This window comes from Lissotriton vulgaris, chromosome 7 (genome assembly GCF_964263255.1).
Source record: "Lissotriton vulgaris chromosome 7, aLisVul1.2, whole genome shotgun sequence".
NCBI classification, from domain to species: domain Eukaryota; kingdom Metazoa; phylum Chordata; class Amphibia; order Caudata; family Salamandridae; genus Lissotriton; species Lissotriton vulgaris.
In genome coordinates this window covers 1266615249-1266636819 of record NC_141695.1, presented here as the reverse complement: position 1 = coordinate 1266636819, position 21571 = coordinate 1266615249, and the positions used below count along the sequence as shown (strand labels likewise).

General features: G+C 46.5%; 1 protein-coding gene across 2 annotated transcripts in view; it reads right to left on the bottom strand.

Moving 5' to 3' along the window:
* Positions 1-237: 237 nt before the first annotated feature.
* The window catches only part of LOC147703388 (C-terminal-binding protein 2), a 182237-nt gene continuing 160903 nt past the window's right edge, over positions 238-21571 (bottom strand). For both annotated transcript variants that reach the window (XM_086931830.1, XM_086931829.1), the window contains one exon: positions 238-1737. In XM_086931830.1, coding sequence (XP_086787956.1) covers positions 1566-1737 — 172 coding nt within the window. In that variant the 3' untranslated portion in view covers positions 238-1565. The remainder of the gene's footprint in view (positions 1738-21571) is intronic.

The window sequence follows — 21571 nt, the reverse complement described above, 5'->3', positions numbered from 1 at the left end:
GCATGTTCTCTCGGCAGAATCTGCACCAGCAGTCTCCTTACTTCAGCTCACTTAAAGGAGGCTATTAACCAGTCAGCAGAACTAGAGTCCGTGCAGTCCCTCAGATAAGCGCATTCTCGCAAGAAATAAGTGCAACTCCAAGCAATGTTCTCAAAGAAGGGGGGACACTCACAATACATGTGACAAAACCCAAGTGAACGTTTTTACCTTTCAAAACAAACACTTATGAGCCACTGGTTTCTAAAATATTTTTTACTCCATCGAAAGAAAATACTGATGAAGATTGTAGGTAAAAATCACATGATCCAGCAACCACCTTTGATACACACTGCACGGGAGAGGTCTGGGCACGCACTACAGGAGGTGGGCATGTGTCTGCCATGGCAGAGCAAAGACACACGCTAGAAATCTGTACAAAAATAAGGGTTGAATCTGTTGGTTTTCTATGATGCATCATTATCAGGCAGAGGCCCACTGAGAAAATGAGGGAAACAGCAGCCATCTTGGTTTTGGAATGGCAGGAAGTCACTTCCAGTGGTGCGTCAACAGCCAGGAATTTGCTCCATCAAATGGAAAATGTCCAAGAGTTACAAAAAGTTGCAACTTCGCTGGCAGATTCTGAGTGTGGAAGTGCTAGCCTTCTCTCCAGCACAGGACAACTTGAACATTACTGAGCACTTTGAATATTGAGCCAAGTGTCTTGAAGAGCGGATGACAGAATCCTCAATCAGCACAGCAACGGGGAAGGGGGGCAGACTTCCATTTGTAATCATTTACAATCAGTACAGAAGTTGCTCTCACCACTGTTTGTAAGCACAAAGACTGTCACTCACATATCGCGATAAGAGGTCAAACACCCCCAATCCTTAACTACCACACTCGCTGACCTGTATATGCCCAATGGTACGTAACACTTATAGCCATCAGAAATTTCACCCAAAAACACCCCTGACCTTGCTTGTATGCATGCCTACTCAATACCTGAGCTTACATATGTCTACCTCATGTAAACATACACCTACCTTCCTGAGCAAGGGCACACACAAGACTACCTGGGGCAAGTCACAGGGTGCCAGTGGGAACTACCCTCTCTTTCACTATAAAGCGGTAAGCTCACACATGTATGGGTCTACATTCACCTCTGCAGCTCATGATCTTACTGCCAAGCTGCATAGATCTAAAGAAAGAAAGGGGGAAAAAAAAAGAGGAGTGTGCTGCAGCTTTTCATGTTGTCCTGCACCAGCACGAGGATAATCAATAGACTGGCCCAGATTAATTGCCAAAAGCCAGTTCCAGGCCAATGGAACGGTCAGGATAATCTCTGCTTGAAACTAAACTGGTTTAAAAAATGTGTTGAAAGGCAATCTGCAAAGTATACTGTTCTGGATAATAGCTCTCCTCTTGCTCAGAAGAAGTGGTCCAACATTTCAAAGTGGAGCAGTCCCGGCATGTCTCTGCTTAGTTTCTTCTACCAGATAAGATGAGGGCTGCTAAAAATCCAGGATCCTGGCCTCTATCCAAGGAAACGATGGGGAGGTGGGAAAAGAAAGGAAGGAAGGACAATGCTATTGGTCGGAGGGCTCTCTGTCAGGGTCAGGTTTGTTGGTTTGTCCGGGGGATGGGGTGTGAGAAAGAGAGGGCATTCCATGAGGCAAAGGGTGAGAAGCAGCAACCAGCCCATCCACAGTAGTTGCTGGCAGTCCAGGTGGTGCGACTCCAACAACCCCAGGGGGAAACCTGCAACCAACAAGACAACTGTTACTGGAGAGAAATAGAAACATGGATGAACCATTCAAACAGGAATAGACAAAATCAAAAGTAAAAAGAATATATATATATCTTCAGACGTGACTCTTCCACACCTACTCTTAGTCTAGGCTAACAGACGCCTTTTCTGGTTCAAGAAGGAACCAAAGTACCTTTATAAAAATAAGGAGGAAAAGGAAAATGCTACTTACTAGTATACATCTGTTCTTGGCATGTAGAGCTGCAGAGTTGTACACTATGCATAGATCGCCACCTAGTGTTGGGCCCGGATGTTTGCAGTTTGTTGTTGTCCTGAAAAGTTCTTTGGAAGTCACAAGATAGGAGACTCCTCCTTAGGACCGCATGGGCATCGGCTCCATTCCCAGATTGTTTTTCGCCATTAGGGAAATGATGGAGCTTTGCAAGTACAGGAAGGATGCCTGTGTAATTTGTATCTAATTAAGATAATACTGGAACAGATAAGGGTAGCCGGGGAGGCGGGTGGGCGTGTACAACTCTGCAGCTCTACATGCCAAGAACAGATGCATACTGGTAAGTAGCATTTTCCGTTCAAGGCATATGAGGTGCAGATTGTACACTATGCATAGATTATATAGCAGTACCCACTCTTAGCGGCGACCACCCCTATCTGTTGCAGTAGTTAGGAATAATGTTTTGAGAACAGCCTGGCCCACATTAGCTTGCTGTTTTGTTTGCACATCTACACAATAGTGTTTTGTGAATGTGTGCGGTGTAGCCCATGAGGCTGCTCTGCAGATGTCATCTAAGGGAATATTCCCTAAAAATGCCATTGAAGCCCCTATCTTTCTGGTAGAGTGGGCTTTAGGAGGAACAGATAGCGTACGTTTAGCTTTGTGGTAGCAAATCTGTATGCATTTGACAATCCATCTAGCTATTCCAGATTTTGAAATGGGATTGCCCGTGTGTGGTGGTGAGAAAGACACAAAAAGTTGTTTTGTCTTACGAAAGGGTTGTGTTCTTTCTATGTTGTACAATGCTCTTTTGACATCTAGTGTGAAAAGCTTCTTCTGCTACTGACTGTGGTTGCGAGAAGAAAACGGGCAGTTCCACAGATTGATTGAGATGGAATGGAAAAATGACTTTAGGCAGGAATTTTGGATTGGTACGCAGAACAACCTTATTTTGATGCATTTGCAAAAAGGTTTCTTGAATGGTTAGTGCTTGTAGTTCACTAACTCTGCGCAGGGAGGTAATAGCTACTAAGAACGCAACCTTCCAGGTTAGAAATTGTAATTCACATTTGTGTAGGGGTTCGAAGGGAAGCCCCATTAGCCGTGTGAGAACTAAGTTTAAATTCCATACAGGTGAAGGTGGTACTCTAGGAGGAATTATTCTTTTAAGGCCTTCAATAAAGGCTTTAATGGCAGGCACTCTGAACAGAGATAGATGTCTGTTTTGCAGATATACTGCTATTGCAGCAAGATGTAGTCTAATGGACGTATAGGCTAAGTTACATCTTTGGAGATGCAGTAAGTAACCTATAATGTGTTGAATGGCCACATCCAAGGGATTAATATTGTTGTTATGACAATAGATTACAAATAGTTTCCACTTGGCTGCATAACATGCCCTAGTGGTAGGACATTTAGCTTTAATGACATTCATGCAGTCTGGAGGAAGGTTCAGATATCCAAATTCTAGGATTTCAGGAGCCAGTCCGCTAGGTTGAGCTGAGCTGGGTCCGGGTGTCTGATTTCTACACTGTTCTGTGAAAGATGTGGAGAAAGGTGTAATTTTTGGTGCAGTACTACAGACAGTTGTAGCAGTGTGGTGTACCACGGTTGTCTGGCCCACGTTGGAGCAACTAGGATGAGGGTCAGAGAATGCTGCTGTAGTTTGCGTACTACTAATGGCATGAGTGGTAGAGGTGGAAAAGCGTACGCAAATCTGTTTGACCAATTCATCCATATCGCATTGCCTTTGGACAGTGGGTGTGGATATCTGGCGGCGAAGCTTGGGCATTTTGAGTTTGTGGGTGGCAAATCGGTCTATCTGAGGTTGTCCTCACATCTGAAAAAATGGCTGAAGAACTTGCATACGAAGTTCCCACTCGTGGGTCTGTTGTGTTTGACGACTTAACAGATCCGCTATAGTATTTTGTACTCCTGGGACATGTTGGCTAGAAGGAATATGTTCTGAGGTATGGCCCACCTCCATATTTCCAGTGCTAGTTGAGGTAGTTGCATAGAGTGCGTGCCTCCTTGCTTCTGTATGCAATACATTGCTGTCATGTTGTCTGTGCGGACTAACACAGCTTTGTTTGCTACTTGCTTCTGGAAAGCTTTTCGTGCCAGGAATATTGCTAGTAACTCCAGATGATTGATGTGGAGTATTTTTTGTTGTGGCGTCCACCTGCCTTGCATGATGTGTTGCAGTAGGTGGGCTCCCCAGCCGGAGAGAGATGCGTCCGCAGTCAAGATTATCGGAGGAACTGGCTCTAGGAACGGTCATCCCTTGGAAAGGTTTTTGGTGTTCCACCACTGCAGAGAGCGAGGAGTTTGACCGTCTACCAACACTAGGTCTGTTAAGTGACCTTGAGCCTGGTTCCATTGACGTGATAAGCACTCTTGCAGTGGACGCATTTGAAGTCTTGCATGGGGTACTATGATGATGCAAGAGGCCATCATCCCTAGGAGTTGCACGAACACTCGTGCTGGGAGGGAGTGTTGTGGCTGAAACTTTGTTAAGAGAGTTTGCATGCTGGCTATCCTTGCTGGGGTGGGATAAGCTAGCGCTGTCGAGTGAGACGTGGTGTGGTTTATTGTGAACCCCAAGTCGTGAAGAAGCTGGATGGTGGCATGAGTGTTTTTTGCGCATTGATTGTGTGAACTGGCTTTTATGAGCCAGTCGTCGAGGTACGGGAAGACATGGATGTGCTGTCTTCGTAGATGCCCTGCCACCACTGCCAAGTACTTGGTGAACACCCTTGGTGCTGTTGTGACTCCAAATGAGAGTACTTTATTTATTTATTTTCTAAACTTCTAGAGCGCAAACAAATACCACAAATGGTGTCTCGGCGCTGGGCAGACAGAGAGGCACTTCCTGTGCATTATTGAGTGAATAACCAGGTCTTCACTTGCTTTCTGAAGAGCAGCAGTGAAGAGCTGTTTTTTATGTGATGGGGCAAGAAGTTCCAGAGCCTCGAGGCAGCCACTAAGAAGCGTCTGTCTCCCCAAGTGACTGTTCTCACTCGTTGAATGCATAGGGATGCGGATGAGGCAGATCTTAACGCTCTCTTGGGAACATACAGCTGCAGTGATTCCCTAAAAAAGTCGGGTCCTTGGCTATTCAGTGCCTTGTATATAATACACAAAGCCTTGAATTTTGTTTTTTTTACTGGGAGCCAGTGCCGTAGGTAAACGACGGATGAGATGGGCGCGAACTTGGGAGTTTTGGTCAAAATTCGTGCCGCGGCGTTCTGCACCATTTGTAACTTTTTGAAGACCTGCTCCTGAGCATTCAGCAGAAGCCCATTACAGTAGTCCACCTTGGATAACACCAAGGAGGACATCAGGGTTTTCCCTGCAGACAGGGGAAGGTAAGGTAGTAGCCTTTTCACTTTCCGTAGCGTAAAAAAGGAAGAGGAGACTACTGCGTTGGCATGATTAGTGAAACTTAGTTTGTTGTCAAACAACACTCCTAGGTTTCTGACCTTTGAGACTGGGATGGGTGGATTGCCCATTTCCGGTGGCCACCAGATCGAAGACCAAGATGGTTTTAGGTCTCCAAACACCATTACCTCGGTCTTATCGGTGTTTAGTTTTAGACAATTACTGTCCATCCAATGACTGATGGCTCTCATGCCCGTCTGAAAGTTGGCTGCCACTTCGATCCCGTTTTTATGCACTGCCAACACCAACTGAGTATCGTCGGCGTATGAAGTTACTCCCATTCCATAGGTTTTAATGACCCTCGCCAAGTCCGACACATAGATGTTAAAAAGTGTCGGACTCAGCGAGGATCCCTGGGGGACTCCGCAAGGCAGCACAAACGTTGGTGAATAGAAGTTCCCCATCTTTACTGACTGTTCTCTGTTAGCCAGGAAAGAGGCCAGAAGCTCCGCAGCCTTGCCCTTTATGCCCATGGCTGTGACACGGTCGATCAAGATGTTGTGATCGACCGTGTCAAAGGCTGCTGAGAGATCAAGCAAGATCAGAACAGCCGAGCCACCCTGGTCCATGATCTGTCTGATCTCTTCAGAAGCCTTGATGAGCGCCGTCTCCGTTCCATGTCCTCTCCTGAACCCAAACTGGGTGTTATCTAGCAGGTTGTTATGATCAATGTAGCTAGCCAGCTGTTTGTTTATAACTTTTTCAAGTATTTTTGATGGATAAGGAAGGGCTGATATAGGGCGATAACTTTTTAATTCCAAGGTGTTAAGGGTGGGTTTCTTTAGAAGTGGCTTTATTATAGCAGTTTTCCAACTTTGAGGATAATTTCCTGATTCACAGATGGTACTGCAGATGTTCTCCAGGATTGGTGCTACCACATCAGATGTTAGTTTGATGATGGTTGGTGGGCAGGGATCCAGAGGGGAACCTGACAGTTGTTTTAATGAGATCTTTTATTTCTGATAGTGATGGAGGGAGAAATTCATTCAGAGAGGAGGATGTGAGTTGTACGTTCTTGGTGCTATCTGAAAGTTCCCCAGTCGTGATGTTATTAAATTTATCAAAGATTTCTGTGACCGTGGTCCTGAAAAAGTCAGCCATTTGATTACAGAAGTCTTGGGTAGTTTCAGTGGTATTGGCTGTTGGTATATTTGTTAGTGTAGCCACTACCTGGTATAGTTGCTTACCAGAGTTCTGTGCTTTTTCTATCTGTTCACAGAAATATTTGCTTTTTTCCAGTCTTAGCATCTTCCTGTAGCCTGATAGCGCTTGTTTGTATCTTTCTTTGTCGTTGTTGTCATACTTAACTCGCCAGTGCCTTTCTAGATTGCGGCATTTCTGTCTTTCTATTCTTAGCAGTTCAGAGAACCAAGGGGCTGATGGTGTTGCACGATTTAACCGCACTCTCTTTAGAGGCGCTATTTGATTAAAGGTGTCTGTGAGCCATTGGTTGTAATTGTTTGCTGCTAGTTGAGGGTCTGACACTTTGGATGGTTTAGTATTTTCAAGATTCTCGGCTAGTGTATTCATATCTATGTTTTTCCAATCCCTACTGGGCCTCTGTTGCTTTTTTGCCGAGGGTTGATTTTTGTGTTTCTTGACACAGGCGTAGAAAACCACCACTGCATGATCTGACCATACAATGGGAGTAACAGTAGTGGGGGTAATGGCCGGGTTATTCGTGAACAGTCCGTCAAGAACGTGACCTGCTTTGTGCGTGGGTGAGGTAACCAACTGGTTTAGGCCAACGGCCTTGAAATCCTCAATCAGGCTCAGAGTATCTTTGTCTAATGTGTTTTCTAAATGAAAGTTAAAATCTCCAAGTATTGTGAAGTCAGAGACTTCTGGCACGGTTTCTAATAAAGTGCTAATGGATTGGAGAAAAGGTGTTCGGGCCGCTGGGGGACGATAGAGCAGAACTCCATTGAACATTTGGGTGGGGGAAAGCGTGATAGAAAAGGATAATGTTTCAGCAGGGATGGTATCTGAGGTTCCGGTTTTTACTGCTAGGTTTAGCCGTAGAATTATGGCACGGCCGCCCCCTTTTTTTTCCAGCCGGTCTATCTTGTCTGACAATATAATAGCCCTCAGGGACGGCTGTCACAAGATCGGGGTCGGAAGCCAAGTCGGCCCATGTCACTGTTATAAACAGAATATCCAGTTTGTGTGCTGATATTAATTCGGCCACCTCTTCTCTATGTTTACACATAGATCTAGCGTTCACCAGTGCGCACTTAATGCGTGTGGTATCATTACATGGTGCCCCTGGAATCAGAGGTATCTGAGTAAGGGAATGATTAAGTTTAAAATTGCATTTAGGGCAGGCTATATGAATCACGTTGGAATACTCGTCTAAGTTAAGATGTGGGCAGTCCTGCCAAAGCATGGTGTTTTTAATCTCTAACAGATTGGAGGAGGAGTATTTCATTGACTTACTAGGATCGTGTGGTGGCTGGCTAGGAATTTGGGCCCTGGGCGCGGGTCCGGCGCGGACTGGCGCAGACTGGCACCCCTTTGGCGCTGCTTCGGCGCGCCATCGTCGCGCCCGTCCGCTGCGCTTCCGGCATGGACTCATGGTTTTATAGTAGGAGCTTGGGTGTCGGAGGGGGGTGTGGCCAACAGAGATGGGCGTGTCTCTAGGCTCCTCGCTCGTGGAAATGGCGGCAGAGAAACGAGCGTTTTTGCCGATTCCAGCAAGTAAATCAGCTGATCGGCGTAGCTGAGGTGGGTGTCAGGATTTGATAAATGAGTAAAGCAGTTTTAAAATCACAGCATACAATTTGCATACAATTTTTAAAAATACGATAGTTTTCTGTTCTAGGGCTCCCGGCTTCCGCCTCAGGAGTGACTCTGTCTACAGGGCAGCGCTAGTGGTCAGCGCGCTCTGTTTATATTGTGAAGGGGGCGTGGCCAACAGAGATGGGCGTGTCTCTAGGCTCCTCGCTCGTGGAAATGGCGGCAGAGAAACGAGCGTTTTTGCCGATTCCAGCAAGTAAATCAGCTGATCGGCGTAGCTGAGGTGGGTGTCAGGATTTGATAAATGAGTAAAGCAGTTTTAAAATCACAGCATACAATTTTTTAAAATACGATAGTTTTCTGTTCTAGGGCTCCCGGCTTCCGCCTCAGGAGTGACTGTCTACAGAACTGGTAGTGCTGCCGTGTCTATTATAAACCTGAGATACTTCCTGTGAGCATTGTGAATGGGAATGTGGAAGTATGCGTCCTTGAGGTCTGAAGTAGCCAGGAAGTCGTTTTGTGACAAGAGAGGAAGGACATGCTGGAGTGTGACCATGTGAAAATGATCTGACTGTGTGTATATGTTTAGCGGTCTGAGGTCCAAAATAGGCCTTAGAGAGCCGTCCTTCATTGGGATTAGAAAATACAGAGAGTAAACCCCCTTGTTTTGCTGGTGCAGAGGAACTAGTTCTATTGCACCTTTTTCTAGCAGAGATACTACTTCTTGCTTTAACAGTTACAGATGTTCTTGTGACATTGGACGCTGTTTGGGTGGTATGTTTGGGGGGTAGATGTTCATTCTAGACAGTAACCGGATTGAATAATTTGCTGCACCCACCTGTCTGATGTTGTTCTTGCCTCTGCCTTTGTTGTTGTTGTTACCCCTGCAAGCCCCTCTCTGGTAGCCCTTGGTAATTGGGGATTGGGCAGGGGTTTTGTAAGAAGAGGATGGACTTTGAGGAGTAGCCTCTTGTGTTGCCTCTGTACGATGAGCGACGAAAAGAACGGCTGGAGCTTGCTGCTGCAAGGCTCCCATAGATTTTGCAGTGTCGGTGTCTTTCTTCATTTTCTCCAAAGACACGTCAACATTTGGGCCAAATAGGTGTGTTTCATCAAATCGCTGATTAAGTATGGAGTTTTGCACCTTAGGTTGAAAACCTGAAATACGTAGCCAGGCATGTCTACGCAGTAAGGTGCTGGTGTTGATTGCCCTTGAGGCAGTATCCGCAGCATCTAGGGCATAACGGATGGAAGTATTCATGATATTTTTACTTTCCTGTATAAGTTCATTAGCCCGGTTCTTGTATTTGTCTGGTAGGTGCTGCATTAGGGACTCTAGTTTGTCATAATGTGCCCTGTCGTATCTGGCCAGCAAGGCTTGGGTGTTGGCAATGCGCCAGATGTTAGCTGCTTGTGCCGCAGTTCTTTTGCCAGAGGCGTCAAGGAGTTTAGATTCTTTGTCTGGTGGGGAGGCTTCCCCTGTTTGGGAATTAGCACGTTTATGTGCATTCGATACCACTAAAGAATCTAATTGTGCCGGATCTTTAATATAAGCTGGGTCTGAAGGGGCAGCTTTATATTTCTTTTCAGTGCTGGGATTGAGGACCCTAGCTCTAACAGGTTCTTTAAAAATTTCTGTTGCGTGCTTGATGACGCCCTTAAGCATTGGTAAGATGGTTGTAGACCTTTGTGTATAGTCAAATGTATCTAAGAGGAAGTCTTCCTCCACTGCGTCCGTGTAAGTCCACCCCATGATATTGTGCAGCCCTCTGGACTAGCAGGTTAAAACCTATGGTGTCCTCTGGTGGGGAAGGTCTGGAAGGATAGGCATCATCCTGTGGGACATAAGTCACATCAGGGGTGTTGTAATCATCCCATGGATTAGGTTACTGAGGGGGACTATTAGCCTGTGGTGGGTAATGTGCACCTCCACCTTCATAATCAGAATGTGTGTACGTCATCGTCTGGATTAGGAGATGGTTTAGGTGAATGCTGTGGTGAAGGAGGTGTATGAATAGGAGCCGTATGGGGAGGTGGAGCAGAAGGGACCCTTAATGGAGAGGTTGTAATGTCTCTTCTTTGCAGGGGACGAGGTACTGGCGCCTCAAGTGGTCTCTTCTTGGAGGGAAGAGTCAATTGTCCAGTTTTGGGATCCTTTACAAGAGTCTTTTGTTGTGGATCAGGTGTAAAAAGTTCTTGTGAGCCAGGTAAATCCTTTGGCGTTGAAATCTTTGGCTCTGTAGGTTTTTTAGGCACTGAGTCGGCAGCTGGCTTAGGAGTGTGCCCTTTCGAAGTGTCTTTTGAGGGAACCTGGTTTTTTCGGTTCCGAGGGTTTTTCGGCTCCGATGCATGCGAATCTGGAGCTTTGGCTAATTTTTTGCTCGGCTCAGAGTGCGGTTTCGATGAAACGCTGCCAGTCTTTGGCGCCGTGTGCTTGGGTGTCGAAGCAACGGTAGACGTGGAAGAGGAAGATGGCTTTTTCTTCGGTACTGAGTCGGCAACGGAAGTAGGCTGGCTCGAGGCCGAGCGGCCTGAAGGCTTTGTCGTCTTCTTTGCCGGGCCCGAAGGCGGGGCGTTAGAAGCGGTGTCTCGGTGTGCACCCGAGCCCGAAGGTGAGGGTGTGACCGGAGCCTTTGTAGATGGGGGTCGAGGAAGGGGTGGGGTCGACGGTCTTACTTACGAGCCGTTGAGCTGGAGTGAACTTCGACATCGGAGTCTTCGGCATCTGATGATCAGATACTCTCTTCGGCGTGCTGGTGTTCTGGCATGTCGATGCCTTCATCGCAGATGTCATCGGGAATCGGAGCGGACGAGCGAGCCATAGTTCTTCGAGCTAGTCGGTCCCGGATCGTCTTCTTGGAGCGGAATGAGGCACACGCCGAACAGTCTTTGGCCATGTGCTCCGGTAAAAGGCACAGGTTGCACACCTCATGTAGGACGGTGTGGGGAAACTTCGACCCACATTGAGGACACTTCTTGATTGGCGTTCTTTCCATGAGCTAGAAAGTGAGGCCTAGGTAGGCCCAAAGGCCTTAGTCGACGACCGGAATCGAAGACTTCCAAGTTGGTAGAGATTTGTGTCTTAGATCGCGATCGAGACAATACCGTCGAACTGGGTGAGGATTGCGCGCCGAAGGAAATTTAGTTCCAAACCGGAGCGCAGGAAACACATCCGAGCCCGATGGCGGAAAAAAACAATCTGGGGATGGAGCAGATGCCCATGCGCAATGTGGTCCTAAGGAGGAGTCACCTATCTCGTGACTTCCAAAGAACATTTCAAGACAACAACAAACTGCAAACATCCGGCCCAACACTAGGTGGCGATCTATGCATAGTGTACAATCTGCAGCTCATATGCCTCCAACATACAATTTCCACCAGCTCTCCGGAATGCTCCAAAAGATCCCAGTGTAACGCTCACCATAAATATTAAATATCTAAGATCTATTTCAACAGAATTTTTACAGCAATGGAGGCACCACAGGAAAGGGAAGTAGGAACATAGAAGCATGAGTGAGAATTGTATGCCCGGGTGAGCCACCGTACATACAGAAAACCCTATAGACAAACAGTGCATGTTACTCTATGCGTTTACTTTGGCTCACCCACCCTTTGTCCAGACTTACAGAATGCCACCTCTTGTTCAAGAAAGGACCAAAGTACCTTTGTAAACGTAAGAAGGAAAAGCACCATCTGTAGTAAACTGGGTTTTTGTGATAGTAGTCCCCCACTTTTTGCCTAGTATTTGATGCAACTTTGACTGAGGTGCACTGTTAATCAGGTCCCCTGTGTCAGTGTTTATTCCCCAAAATCAGTTAACTGGCCAAAAGATCCCCAATTGACCAAGCCTTTAGCACCTCTAAGTCCCTAGCAAATGGTACCACTGGTACTTAGGACACAGGTTCCAAAGAGGGTCCCTAAGAGCTGCAGTATATCTTGTACCACTCCAAGGTACACAGCACCAAATATATGCAGACTGCAACCACAGGATGCATGACAAGGTGCTCTAAAAAGTGAAATCCGACATGGCACACACCCTGTGTAATATTTGTAAGTCACCCATACGGCAGGCCTTACAGCCCTAAGGCAGGGTGCATTATATCACATGTGAGGACATATCTACATGAGCAGAAAAGGCCCCTGTGCTGGCCACTTCAATTACTCAGTACAAGTGATCAGGGAAGTCATCTTATGGTATGTGATGGACACTGGTGAAAACGAGAGTCCCAGCTTCAAAATAGTTTCACTGAAAGCTATGGTGTTTTGTATCAAACACCTTGTATTAATAAACCTACACTGATTCCAGAATCGGATACATTAATACATGCACCTGCAAAACGAAGACAAAAGGGAGCCTTCGACTGCCGCCACCTGACACCTCAAAGTGCCTCTGCACTCGCTCCCCAAAGCCAGAGTCCGAGGAAGGTGACCAAAGGGGTCCCAAGACCCTCAAAAGCGGAGGTCACCCTTGGGTTTGCCTAGACTGGACTCCCACTTGCTACCTGCAGCCTCTTTGTGCAGGCCCTCTCATCCATGAGTGTCTCCTGCAGCACGAACCAGACACCTAAAGTCACTACTGCATCCGAGCCCGAGGAGAAGGTGTCCCCCAAGTGCACGAAAATCTCAAGGACCAACAACCCCCTCCCCCCTTCACAGGTTACTCCACACTGCCCCCCCATTTCCAGCTTGCAGCCTTCTTCTGACCAGAGTGTTTCCCCCTATTTAAGTAAACGAGGCACCAGAAGCTGAAACGCCTCTGAACCCAGATGCCCCTGAGCCTTCCTGAGGTGACTTGCTGGTGTGGCCTTGGACCTTGCCCCATACTCACTTCAAGTCCAGGAGAAGGGTCCCGTAAGTCGCTGATAAGTGCCTGAAAGCGGTATACCGTTTTCCCCCATAGGATAACATTATTGCTCCCGAAATTGTATTAAGGCCCTTATTATGATGATGAGAGGAAAGCCATCGGATAGCTAGTCGGAGGCTTTCCGCCCATCATAGGCTTCCATTCGACCGCCGTATTAGGATACTGGCGGTTGGAGGGAAACCAGTGGGGAAATTCGGCTCCGCTTCCGATGGGTGGAATTGTAATCCCAAAATGACAGTGGAGAGAACCTTGGCTCCGCTGTCGGGATTACAATGTCACTTTCCGCCTATCCTTTCATAGCGATCGGCCCACCATGAAAAAACAGGCGGAAAGTGACTTTGGGGGGGATTCTCCCCTGGCCCTCCACTATGGGGCCTGAGGGCAACCTTTGGTGCCCCCTAAACATCCTTGCACCACGTGGCAGGCAACGTGTGGTGCCTGCCATACGGTGCAATGATCTTTTAAAACATACATTTTTCTAATGAGGGTTGTGCAGTGGCCCTTTTCAGTCCGCCGCAATGGATGTTTACGACCGCCCATGGGTGGTTGCATCCAAATAAGTCTGAAGGAACTGCTGACTAATAGTCCGTCGGTTACCATTCCGACATGACGCCGGTCGGACACTCGCCCAACCATCATCGTAAATATGGCCCAAGTGTGAACTTTTGAAACCTGTAAACATTTATAACTCGAAAAGTACTTACCCAATTCCCATGATCTTGGTATTTAAATTCATACAAAAATCTGTTATTTTTATAAATTTATGTTGGATTTCTTTTAGTGTGTGCCTCACTTACAGCCTTTGTGTGCGCAATAAATGCTTAGCCTTTGATAAGCCTAACTGCTCGCCCACACTACCAAAAAAGAGAGCATTTGGGATATCATTTGTACCCCTGTCAGCCAACTGGGGTTTGCCTGTACTCTTCACACATTGTACCTAATTTTTGGTCCACCATGTAAAGAGCCAGCTTCCTTCACTATTGTCATCCTGCTCCAGCTTCACCAGCACTCCTATATGCTTCCAAAGTCTCCAGTCATATGCTTCCCATGAATATCAAATATTAAAGACCTATATCACGAGACCTGGGACAGTACAACAGGAACAGGGAATAGTAATACAGACACACACGAGTGAGCAAATTATGCCCGTGTGGACCATAGCTAACCTTCTGACAGATTACTTGGACCATTCAAACAATGTTCATAGTGGGAGGAGCGAGTGGGTAACCAACCCACAATGGGCAAGTAAAAAAATGCTATGCAGCACAGCATAACTAAGGAGCTTTTAGCTAAAGAGGGCAATGTTTTATATATTGCGCTAAAAGGACTATTTTCATAAATAGCTATATGTTGCGCTTTGTTCACTAAGCAGAAGATGGTTACACTTCTGGCTACCCAGATACGATACTGCTGAAAATCAATGCACATTAGTTTGGCAACCTCAAAATAAATGGTCCTTCCACTTACAGAAGATTTTAAGCAAGAGCTCTACAGTCCCCATATGCCACCCCATGTTCCACAAGGCCACCCTAGCACCCATTTAAGAAAGAATCAAAAGAATCAAAAAGCCATATCTTCTGCTCTGCATCAGACCACAAGACAACTCTGCCCATTAGTATACCTCTTCCCTCTTCCTGCTGCATGCAGTTCAGCAATCCATCCCTTTTGAATGGTCACTGGTCAAGTGTTCGAGACCATCTCAACATCTGTATTAGTGTGGACAAAGAATAATCTCAAGAGTGAACACTGCTGCTAAAACTTCACAATTTTTCATGTTCTTTAGCAAAATAGACAGACGACCGCACCTGTACCCCAATAGTCACTGTTACATATCTACCTGCAGGATTCTATCCTTTTGCACTCTAGAGGTGATAAATGGCCTTCTGCTGAGCTTAACAAGAAACTTTGGGGGGAAACCATGCTTAAAGTAAACAGTTTCCCACTTCCTAGAAGTCATGGACTGGAAGGTAACTGACACCACCTCAGCCTTGTGATTACATGAATGTCTATTGGAGGAAAAGAACCACAGACTGAATAATGTTACAGGATACAATTCCATATGGTATAGTGGGCTGTGAAAGGGGAATGATCACCAAAAAAGTCAGTTTAATACCAGCTGAAGCATTTTTTAAGTGTTAAATGGAGACCCCGATTTCTCTAAAATGTACATAGCACTCCGTATCAGAAATGGGATAAAAAAAAAAAAAAAAAACAGCTAGTCAAATTTTGTGTTATGTGAAAATATGAAAGGCACTTCACAATAAACTAAATGAATTCAAATTACCTTTTCCCCAAAGCTGTTTAGTGATTTTTGCATGCTATAATCCTATTTATACAATGCTGGAGAATTTCGTGCTTTTCATTCTCTCGAAGTTCTCCACAACAGCGTTTGTAGAAAAGATGTATTCTCCAATTATTGGAGTGGTTTCATTGATTTGTTTAACATTTGCTTCTGGAAGACAGTTTGTTTATATTGTTCAACCAAAAAAAAGTTGCTACACTTTTCAAACAAACAAGGTGAACCCAAGGATATCTAGGGATCAAGGGTAGTTTAAGCTATAAGGAACACAGGCCCCTGGACTGTAAATGGGAATAACTAATTCTCTGGGTGCAAAAACAATGATGCACAGAAAATATCTAATTAATACAAAGAGTCTAATATTCTATAAAGCTAATATTGATTAGTAGGGATAAGGACCCTTATGGGGCACACCTAGACAGGTATTCCAAGAACCTGGGAGATTTCAACCTCCACTGGAACGACCAGAAAGACGCAGTGGTGAAGAGCCTTAAGAGTTTCCTCAACGCGCTTGACCTCACCCAAATCTGCAACGGTCCAACACATGAAAAAGGCTCTACCCTTGACCTTATCATCGCCAAAGAAGACTCTACCCAGCTGGTGGCAATCGAACCATGTGACTGGTCAGACCACCACATCATCACCTTCTTCATCAACGAAAAGGTCAAACTTAACCCAGCTCAACCTGCCAAAACCAAGATTTGGAAGAGGGACATGAAGAATCTCAACCCAAACTCCTTGCCTGCCCACACAGGCAGTCTCCTCCTTCCCCCGATGGACGTCTCTGATGTGCACTCATTGACGGACCACTACCTAGACACCATGTCTGCCATAATCAATGAAGCCCCACCCCTGCAACTGAAGAGAGTAGCCACCAAGAACTCGAACCCATGGTACGATGGCAGCCTCAATGAAGACAGACGTGCTATGCGCATGGCTGAGCGCTCGTGGAGATCTGACCCCTCAGCACTGCACCTTAGAGCGCTTAAGAGTAAGAGAAACGCCTACTTCAGAAAAAATCAAACGCTCGAAATCAGTCTTCTTTAGCCAACAGCTGGATCAAGCTAAAAACCGACCTAAAAAACTGTTCGAGTTAGTCAAAACCCAAACCAAAACGCAACCTCCACAACCTAACAACTCAACAAAGGCTATTCCAAGTTGTGAAGACTTTTCTGCTTTCTTCAAACAAAAGAACGACACTATAAGAAGTGATCTCCTCAAGGATGTAAGTCGATACTCCGGCTCCATAGGCATAACTAACACTCAACCTAAAAACAACGCTTCATGGTCGTCCTTCGACACCTATTCTGAAGAATCAATTCACAAGCTGCTTGTCACCTTGAAACCCGCCAATCACCACACAGACCCCCTACCTGCCAATGCGGTTAAAGTCCTCACCCCCCTGCTCCTCCCACTCTGGACTAAAATCATCAACTGCTCCTTGCAACAAGGGCTCATCCCAGACTCCCTCAAGATTGGGCAAGTCACGCCTATACTCAAGAAACCCACAGCTGACCCGACCGACCTAAACAACTATCGTCCTATCACCAATATCCCCACTCTGGCAAAACTGTTAGAAAAATGCGTACAACTCCAACTGACAAAACACATTGAGCAGTTTGAGCTCCTCAACTCTCACCAATCAGGATTCAGAGCAAAGCATAGCACGGAAACGGCCATGACACACATAATTGATGACGCCCTCCAAATCCTTGATCACAATGAGTCTTGCCTCCTCATCCTTCTTGACCTCTCCTCAGCATTTGATACTGTCAAACACGAGAAACTACTGGAGCTCCTAAACACCAGGATGGGCATATCCGGGACTGTTCTCAAATGGTTCACATCCTTTCTGCACAATCGGTCTCAGAAGTTCAAGATCAACAACGCTCTGTCCTCACCTGTGCCAGTAACACTAGGCATCCCACAAGGTTCCTCCCTATCCCCCACACTGTTCAACCTCGTCATGGAACCACTCACCACCTTGCTTCAATCTTCAAAGGTACACTTCCATATGTACGCAGATGACACTCAGCTCTACCTCAAGCTTCAATCCCCTGAAGACATCAAACTGTTGAATACCACACTAAGAAAGACCCAAGCTTGGCTGGCCGACAATCACCTCAAACTAAATGCTATGAAAACTGAGTTCCTTCTGATCTCTCCTCCTACGAAAAAGGCCATCACCCAAACATGGCTCAATCATCTAACCGCACTCAATGTCCAGCCCACCATCGTGGACTCCACGAAATCCCTTGGCATCACACTGGACTGCAATCTCGACATGCAGCAGCATATTAGCAAAGCAACTAAAGGAGCCAACTTCCAAATCAACACGCTGAGAAAACTCAAACCCTTTCTTCCACCCAAGGACTTCTAAACTGTTGTTCAAGCCTTAGTCATTCCTCGGATAGACTACGGTATTGCGGCTCTCAGCGGGCTCCCCCTTACAACAACGGCTCTCCTAAGAGCCTCCCTGAACGCGGCCGCGAGACTCATCACTGGCTCAAGAAAACACTCGCATATATCCCCTGATTTAAAATCCCTAAACTGGCTGCCTATTGAAGCCAGAATTCAGCTGAAAATTGCCTGTATGACGCACTCGGCCATACACCACAAGTCACCCAACTACCTCACTCAAAAGCTGACCATTTCAGGAGGCTCAAGATCCAACAGAAGCACAAAAACCCTCCTCCTGAAACCACGGAGATTCCGGAAGGAAAAAACATACAAACGCTCCTTCTCAGGAATGGCGCCTAGGATCTGGAATGCACTCCCGCCAGAAACCAGGCTTATCCCTTCCACTGTACTCTTCAAGAAAGAGGTGAAGGCCATCCTTCAGGCTAAATTCACCTGAATTCTATTGATACTGGAACAATGACAGTACTTGGCCTTCTGATTGCTTACCTATGCGAGTCTCTTTTCGACTGCTCTCAGATCTAAATCATCGCACGGATGCCATATTATTTGTTTCCAACTTGGCTATTGGGTTGTACACTACGACTTGAGTGCCTCACTAACTTGCAACGCACCCATTACTGACTACTACTCTGCTTTCACACTGTGTTTACTCACCCTCTGGGGTGCTATAATCTTACCCGATTAGACATTGTACTGCTTCCATATTATTGTTTCTTGATTGTTATTAGTCTGCATACTCTTGTGTGATTGCTACCCTATTTTGCAACTCACTGACTACTGAATTTTATATTGTTTCAAGAGTCTTGTTTACCCTACCTACTGTTTATGTAAAGCGCTCTGATATCTGCAAAGATCTTGTTCGCGCTATATAAAACCTTAAATAAAATAAACAAACAGGCAAAGTCACACTTATTTGGCAACAAGAATCGTATATGAGCAAAGTCACACTTTCGTCAAAAGCACTACTGCACCCAAGACTCAATCCTGCATAAACATCTGGGTCAGAGTGAATAAGTAGATGTTCAATCTGCAACATGTGTGGGATCATCATCAGGACAATACAAAATTTGCCTGGCTACATAAACCAATAAAGAAACAAGTAAATTAAAAATAAGACCAGTCACATGAATGTGGGATTACACGATTACTGAAGTCCCAAGGCAGCATCAATAACTCTTATCCATGTAATGAGTTCCCGCAGGGGGAACAACCGGGGCACCAATTGCAACTGGTTAGGCATCACATGACAACAACTGGGACAATGCCCAATGCCTAAACTTCCAGGAACACTAGCTCGAGGGCACCAATATAGGTCAACCATACGTAATTAGACAGCAGAACAGGATAAGCGGGCTGCCGGTAGAGCAGGACGTGCTTGGTACCACAGGAAGGTCCCAGCCAAACCAGGTTCACTGCCAGCTCCCGGTTACACATCACACAGTCACCACAAGCCGACACCACATTTCCTCAGTGCACAACCCATATTCAGTGTCTAATATTCCCCTCTTTGTGATAAATATTCCTTAAACCTTAGCATCCCAAACTGCCAATGCAGACTGGGTGTTTTGGTGCAGACCAAACCAACAGGTCAACATGGCACACATCTCTGTGTACCATGCGCACCAACACTGCCTGTGGCATGGGTAAGTCACCCCTTTAGCAGGCCTTAAAGACCTAAAAGCAGGGTGCACCATACCCAGGTGAGGGCATAGCTGCAAGAGCAATATGCCCCTACAGGGTCTGTGCCATTCACAGGCATTGTAAGTGCAATTAAGCCATTTTGAACACATGGGATGGGAGTTTGTCACCACAAACTTCACAGCTCCAATATGGCTTTATTGAAGTCTGGGGAATTTGGTTTCAAACTTGCCAGCATATTAAACCCACACTGATGCCAGTGTTGGATGTAATGAAAAATGCATACAGAGGGCATATGAGAGAGACCCCCTGAAAAACGACCAACTCTGATGTGGTTTCTGCCTAGCTCCCAGCCCTCTGCCGCCACCAGACAGGTTTCTGGACCCCTGGGTAGAAAGCCCTCCGCTCTCTGGGTCCAAGAACAAAGCCCATCCTGGGCAGAGGTGTCATGCCTTCTATTCCTGGATGGGCAGAGTCCCCGAAGAAGGAGCTTCAAAGGACTGCCGCCTTTGTTAGCTACTCCCAACTTTTTGCTGCTATCAGCAACTGACCCCCACCGTTTCTGATCCCCCTTTTGAGCATGAAAACCGACAGAAAAACCTAGCTAGGAAGGGAGCTGTGCCCACCTTTGCCAACCCCACCCCACCCCACCCCACAGGTGAAGCACACCCCTCTGTCCTCGCCCACCCCTCCAATCAAGAAAAGGCTTATGCCCCCTCCAACTGGAGGGAGACCTACTAGGGGATGTAGACACCCCAGGGAAGGGAGCGTCTGGTCCCAACCTGCACCTCCCAATTACGCCCCTAAATCTCTCATTTAGGGGCACCGCTGAACCTCCCTCTTAAGTATAGACGGGAAAAGAAGGACCAAAGTGCCGTGCTACAGAAGAGAATGAAAACAACTGCTTGGCCCCAGCCCTACAGGCTTGTTTCCAGCTCTGAACCAGTGATCAGAACCCGGCAGGTCCTGCAATCGGCAGCCTCCAAGAACCCTGAGGACCTGCCCTGCCTTTACAAATAACTCTGATCTCCCGTGGACCCTGGATTTATCCAACACCAACCCAGGCCTCCAGATCCAGCCGGACCCGCAAGTCCTTAGCACTCTGCACCCGATACCCACGGACCGAGTCGCCCAAAACTCCAGCGAGGTCCCCTCCCGGTGATCCTGACCTGAGTGCCAGAGTGAACGACCATCTCCTCGACGCCTGCAGCCTCATTCTGAAGGGTGCTCCCCAAGCCCGACAGAATACAATACGAAAAAACACCCCTGCACCCGCAGCTCCCGCATCCCCAAGTGCCTGACAGATGGTGCCCTGGTGTCCAGCGACTCTTCATCCTCATCCTCCAGCCGTTGGTTCCCTTCATCCAGTCTTCTGGCTCCAGCCTGCAGTCCATTTCCGTGACAGGTGTCCTCCTTTGAAAAGCTTTGGGCTCCTGACACCACCTGAGCACCCTGCAGGGCTGTTGGTGTGGACTTGGTGCCAACTCGGTACCCTTTGCCCTTATCTGAAATCTAGGAGCCTGGCTACCGAGACAGAGTGGCATGTCCATGAGCAGCCCCCAACCAAGGTGACCCCTAAACCCATTGGCTGACATTGGCACTCTGCACCCAGCCGCCCTAGTGCTACTGGTAGTGCCACTTGAGTGCCAACCTGAACCTTGTTTTACCCTCCAAAACTGCCACTCAAAGACCATTTACTTACCTGCAAAGTTAACACTTCATTTTTCTCCATAGGGCTGAATGGGTGGCTTTCTCTGAAATGTTTTGTGTTGAACTGTTTTGCACTGCAACAAAAAGTAACAGTGTCTTCCCCCAAAGTAAATTGTTTCCAATGTCCTGTGCTGCTCAATCTGTGTTTCAGGCTAAACTAGGAAGGTAATCTCGAAGTAATCTCAAAGTAATTTACCAGTAATCTCAAGCGCTTTTGAACCGTTTTCTTAACTGCAAAAGTAATCTGCATATTCCTACAGATCCAGTCTGCACTGTATCTCTCAAACTAACATTGTATGAAAAAGTTAACTTCGCTACTACTGAGTCTATCTTGGTTCTAGAAATCAAATAAAATAACTTTTTATGCAAACAATTGGTCTGGATTCAGTCCGAGTGTGCAAAATCATTTCCTGTCTGAGTGTGTATAACACATGCTTAACACTACCCTCTTATAAGCCTGACTGCTCAACCACACTAATACAAGAGAGAAAGGTATTTTCTACT